The sequence below is a fragment of the Salvia hispanica genome, chromosome 3 (genome assembly GCF_029641045.1).
Source record: "Salvia hispanica isolate PSC_SH4W2 chromosome 3, Shi_PSC_v1, whole genome shotgun sequence".
Taxonomy (NCBI): domain Eukaryota; kingdom Viridiplantae; phylum Streptophyta; class Magnoliopsida; order Lamiales; family Lamiaceae; genus Salvia; species Salvia hispanica.
The window spans coordinates 33,832,477-33,838,476 of NC_142694.1; the positions used below are offsets into that span (position 1 = coordinate 33,832,477).

At 35.7% G+C, this 6,000-nt stretch overlaps 2 protein-coding genes across 2 annotated transcripts; both read left to right on the forward strand.

Moving 5' to 3' along the window:
- Positions 1-206: 206 nt before the first annotated feature.
- LOC125211701 (uncharacterized) lies at positions 207-2,573 on the forward strand. Its single transcript, XM_048111607.2, has 2 exons — positions 207-515; positions 2,334-2,573. The coding sequence occupies exons 1-2, from the start codon at positions 327-329 to the stop codon at positions 2,406-2,408; spliced, it is 264 nt and encodes an 87-aa protein (XP_047967564.1). The 5' UTR covers positions 207-326; the 3' UTR covers positions 2,409-2,573.
- A 391-nt stretch (positions 2,574-2,964) lies between these two features.
- LOC125211626 (pre-mRNA cleavage factor Im 25 kDa subunit 2-like) lies at positions 2,965-5,766 on the forward strand. The gene is made up of 7 exons (XM_048111502.2): positions 2,965-3,206; positions 3,359-3,404; positions 4,231-4,324; positions 4,516-4,589; positions 4,876-4,962; positions 5,050-5,160; positions 5,289-5,766. Exons 1-7 carry the CDS (start codon positions 3,088-3,090, stop codon positions 5,358-5,360), a joined length of 603 nt encoding a protein of 200 aa, XP_047967459.1. The 5' UTR covers positions 2,965-3,087; the 3' UTR covers positions 5,361-5,766.
- Positions 5,767-6,000: the final 234 nt, after the last annotated feature.

Below are 6,000 nucleotides of genomic sequence, written 5' to 3' on the forward strand. Positions count from 1 at the left end.
CTTTATGCAAATGCCTAACCATGACTAAGTAAAAATCTTGAATACTAAGTGAATTATTTTTTTGGCAAAATTAATATTCTTTTTATAAGTATATGGTACTAAAAAGAATATCTGACCCGATTAATTAGAGAGAAATAGAGTAATTAATTGAATGAACAATAGATGTGTGTCATTACATAAGATTATAAGGCCATTATGGGTTGTGTTTGTATAAAGCCCATATAGCATTACTGAAGCAAAATCCCAGATTTCAGGTGGAAACGCAGAAACCAGAAAGCCTTGAAATTTCACTCTCCAATCACCCAAAAAGCTTTTTTTACGGCGAAATGGCCGCCGGCGGAGACCACCACCACCACGCAGATGCGGCACACGGCGGAGATTTCAGGGCGAAAGTGTGGAGCATGACTGGCGGGGCCAATTGCCGCCCCAAGCACTGGAAGCGCAACACCGCCTTCGCCATGGCCGGCATCTTCCTCATCTGTATCCCCATCGCCATCAAATCCGCCCAACTAGAGGTACACACCTTCAATTCCAGACGACTTTATCTTTGGACTTTGATTTCGCTTGCTTAATTTGTTGATTGTTGTGGTCTTTATCAAATCGAACGTATCGATTGGGATTTCTTTTACTTTGTCACGATATGTGGATCCCAAATATAGAGGATTAGATGTACGGGAATAGCTGTGTAGTCTGGTGATGCTGAGTTCTGATCGCTTTTAGTATTTAGGGATTTATGATTTGGGGATTATCTGCTGTGAGCTTTGGCTAGTTCAGTTATCCATTTTTTTATGTTGTTCAGCTGACTGGGGATTGAATCGCTGACAACATCATTACTTAGCACCCTTCATGAAAGGGGAAACGAAAATGTTCATAAAGTGTGGTTGTAAGCTAAACTCTCCTTATTGACTTGATTAAGCTACACATCTTTAAAAATCACCATGCAATATGTTAGAGAATGTGTCTCGTAGTCCTACGATATAGTGGTCTGCTAATGACTTGGTGATAATACTCATCTTGCTAATCTTTAAGCTTTTAAGTGCAAGAGGATTTTTGACTTTAGTAAGATGTTTTTCTTTTGTTTGCGTGTTGTGTATTATCTTGGAGTATGTATTTTTACAAGGATGTAGGATTCTAGGATCTAGGGTGAAGATTGAAATCTCTACTAGACTGAATGCCGTTATAAATACTATCCGCTGACAATGGATCATCATAAAGTGTGGTTATGTGCTAAACTCTCCTTATTGACTTGTGTATCCTATTTGATTAGGCTATGCATCTTTTGAAATACTCATACAATGTTTCTTGTAGTGCTACAATGAAGTAGTATGTTCGTGACTAAGTGATGAACTGATGATACTCATCTTGCTAATCTTTAAGCTTTTATGTGCAAGAGGATTTTGGATTGCAGTAAGACGCTTACCTTTTGTTTGCGTGTTGTGTGTTGTGTGTTGTCTTGTATATATTCTTACAAGGATGTAGGGTCAAGAATGGAATCTCAACTTAGACTGGATGCCATAATAATTACCATCCGAGATTTGGTTGGCAGTTATCTAGATGGAAGCGTCTTCTGAGTATAGTTGAACTTTGTGTTTTCTTTTGAAAACAACATCTTTGTGGAATTGGAAGGCTTCCAACAAAGTAGCATCTCATGGCGATTATCTGTATGCTTTAACTTGTAGTTACCATCATGAGTTCATATAATACTCTTCAAATTTGTGGAGAATTGACCTTGTGGATCTCCACGGTATTGAATATTTTTATAATATGATTTGATTTTAAAATATTTTAGGAGAGCTTTAACTTTCACAAATTGTGTTGACTATTATGGAATTAGGATTAGAAGTGCCTACAAGTTTTACTTCTCTCACACACTAAACATCACTAAATAGTTAGGCTTGTAGAAAATAATCTTTGTTGATGTTGGCTCAGGTTTTAAAATTCCAGAAACTTATTTAACGTTCGGTTAATAACCCCGTGAACACGTTCTTTACCCTAGCTGACAAACGTGTTTGTCTTTCTGCAATACTAATGACCATAGTCCAACTTTTAGATTATTTCTCTGTTATAGATATATCCTTATGTTCAAACTTCAAACACCCAATTTAACATTACTATAAAGGTGGAATTAGTATTTGTTGTTATACACTTTACTGGAAAGTTATACTAGATTTTTTCCCAGTTGTTACCTTAAGTTTTTTAACTCTCGTCGGTTACTTGATTGATAGTACTATATTTCAAGTCTATAATTTCCTGCTCTAGATGGCTGGTTTTAACCTGCAGCAGCTTATGTATTGTTATTTTGAAGTGATTTCTTGTGCCTTGATTTGTTGCAGCAACGCCCGCATACCCCTGTCCGCCCGATTCCCTCCCAGATGTGGTGCAAAAATTTCGGCAACAAGGACTATTAGTTCATTGTAATGCTTTCTTAAGGAATACTTTGTGGTCTTCCCCTCGTTCGTTCTGAAACCTTTTATGTTTCTCGAACGAGCCTATCAAACCGTATGGCATGTAATAAGAAATTACTGGATTTGTCATTTCGTGATACCAAGAAAATCTCAAGTTTCAGATGCAAACAGATTTGGCCTGTCTTAGATTTTAGTTTAACTAGTATTACACCCGTGCAAAATTCTTGGACCAACTATGTTATTTCGAAGTGTTAAATAATTAGCAAGAAAAAGAAAAATACTCTGCATTCATTAAAAATACTCCACCTCATACAAATTAGAATTCTTGTGGCACATGTACTCAAACTTTGATAAAATAATTTAATGAGATAGTATAGTATAGGCATTAGCTAATTATACTGGGATGATTATGAATAAATTCAGATAATAAAATGAGATAAAAATTTAAACAAATTTCATAATATACCAAAATTTATGATCTTTAATTTTTACAACAATTCGATTCAACCAAGGTTAAAATTTGGTAACATAAATTAGTAGTGTATTTCGCTACTTTCTCAATAAGCTTTATTACGCCCTCAAATTTTGCGCATTCCCTCTGCAAATTCTGCTCATAGTAGAAGAAATCCATTGCCGCAAACCCGCAAACAAAATAATCAAGTGATCGGAGAAAGTGGGGGGAATGGTGACTTCGCCGGTGGTAAATACGTATCCTCTTTCCAGCTACACTTTCGGCACCAAAGAGCCCAAGATGGAGAAAGACACCTCCGTCGCCGATCGCCTTGCTCGTATGAAAGTCAAGTTCGTCTCTTTTTCCTTCTGATTTATTATCATGATTGCGGTTTGAGTAAAACTCTAGATCAGATTTCAGTGATTCGATTTAGGGTTTTACTGCGTGACCTAGAAATTCGGCATGATTTCAATTGATTTTTCGTTTGATTGTTGTTTTGCAGCTACATGAAGGAAGGTATGAGGACTAGCGTCGAGGGTATTTTGTTGGTATGCGTTTTTCTGTTTCTCCTACATTGAGCAATTTTATTCATAATTAATGAAATTTAATGTGCTCGATAGCAAGATTTTTGTCATTTTTTCAATAGTTAGATAACAGAGGGTTAGAAAATTGTTACCAATGCAAAGTGGATATTGTTCCATTCTTAATCCGCAAATAAGGTTACAGATTTATGAACTTTTGACATAACTGTGTATGTTCAAGCAAGCACTTTTGTTTCTTAAATCTACAATTATGTTTACTATTGCTGTCAGTATTGAAAAATGTTGGTAATGTATAATTAGTTTGTAAGATCTTTACGGATTTATGATTTATCTACTTCAACTGGCACTAGAATGTTTTCACTCTTCTTCAAGACTTCAACTGCATTTGATTTTAAGTATATCATATTTACATCAATTTTTAAGCATATGCCTGAATGAATTTTCATCATGGAGCCAAAGTGTCAAACTCCTATTGATTGGCCATTATGATTATTCACGAGTCCCTCTTGATGAATGCTTTAGCCAATTTGCTTAGGTAACTACAAAATTGAGCCCAAGGTGGGCTATCATCTTGTTATTGTATATGCTAGAGGAAAGTTGACCAGACCTACATATTTAATGAATTTCCATTCACACTGCATTATTGGAGGATTATGTTAGTAGAATTGGAGTTCATTCATCTAAGATGCTAGATTTCTTTTATTTCTACACTGCTTGAAGGGTTTAATAAATGTCACAAAATCAATGTTATTGACTGTTGTTGTACCCAATCCATATACACTCACAAATTTGTCAATCTTTTTAACTTGCTGATAAATGTATAAACTTCCAGGTCCAAGAGCATAATCATCCCCATATTCTTCTTTTGCAAATCGGAAATACATTTTGTAAGCTTCCAGGTGGTAGATTGAAGCCAGGAGAGAATGGTATGGTATTGACTTGAGTACTAGTATGTTTAATTTTGTTATCTGCTATAAACTTTTGTTGCTGTCAATTCCAATAAACAAATTAACACATAATGATAAGGTGCCATAGAAGACTTATAATTAGAATGTAATAGTTTAAATTCATGTGGATCTTACTTTTTCCCCTTTTTCTTCACGGTTCAACTCTACAGAAATTGACGGTTTGAAGCGGAAGCTCTCTAGCAAACTTGCTGCTAATTCACCTTCTCTACAGCCGGATTGGCAGGTAAAATACACTTGTCAATTTAAGGTCGAAAAGTCCTGTGGAGCCTGTTTTCAGAATAGTGTCATAGTTAAAAGTCTTTTTATGCATAGGCACCTGATGTTTGAAATCCATGCAACATTGTGGTAACCTGATTCTGCATGTCTTTTTAGTATTTATATGGGATTTGTCTTGTGTAACCTGACTCAGCATGTCTTTACTATAAGAAACAAGCCAATGACTACCTGCATCATGTCTATATTCACATATCAGCTCTTTATTTTAAGAGAAAACTCAAAATTTCATGCAGGTTGGTGAGTGCGTGGCGATTTGGTGGAGACCGAACTTTGAAACAATCATGTATCCTTACTGCCCTCCGCATATAACGAAGCCTAAGGTAAAATAACACATGACACCCGGTAGAACACCCATCATTCATTTGCCATGGAATTATACTCCTGATTGCCGATATTTTCTGATGCAGGAGTGCAAGAAGCTCTTCCTTGTTCATTTGTCTGAACGAGAGTATTTTGCTGTGCCGAAGAATTTGAAACTTCTGGCCGTTCCGTTGTTTGAACTATATGACAATGTTCAGGTGTGAAAGATTTAGCGACTTCATTTACACTTTCTTGTTTCCTCTATTTTCTCAGTGAAAGAATTACTTTCCTACAACTTTGTGATAGTATGTCTTGATTTGTATTCCTCATTGTTGATCATACACAGAGATATGGACCCGTTATATCCACCATCCCGCAGCAGCTATCCCGGTTTCAGTTCAACATGATTCATCCGTAGAGCACGGGGCTTCTAAAGCTCCACAACTCAACAGATAAAGTGATCAATGAGCATGAATTGGTTAGCCGTACTATTTCATATCTAGATACATTCCCACAAAATTCAGAACGTTCAACTTGCTTTCTATGTTGACCCTTTTAGACACTCCCGATCTTCCTCTCAGTCGGGCACTTGACTTAGCCGTACTTCTATTTGCAAATTTATCTTGTTGCTTATTTTATGAAGTCCTTTCCCTGTTTTGTTTTTTTTTTCAATTTCCATGTATTATTACTTATTTCTCATGTTGTCATGTGTAATTCTGTGGCTAACCTAGTAGGCAAATTAGAAATTGTAACTTGTAAGTTTTGAGGGTTGTATATGACATTGAGCCATCAGATTTTGTAACGTAACCTACCTCATTTTTTAAGCTTTCCTACATGTTTTTTGTAACATTAGTTCTCAATAAGAGTTTACTACTTGCTCATTGTTTAGGAGCACACATTAACATTGAACTACTTCTAAACTTGTTCTTGGGGAAGGACTTTTCATCTAGTTTATGTTTATGTTTATGTTTATGTTTATGTTTATGTTTATGTTTATGTTTATGTTTATGTTTATGTTTATATATTTGTGTGTAAAGAATGTATAGGACTAAAAAGAT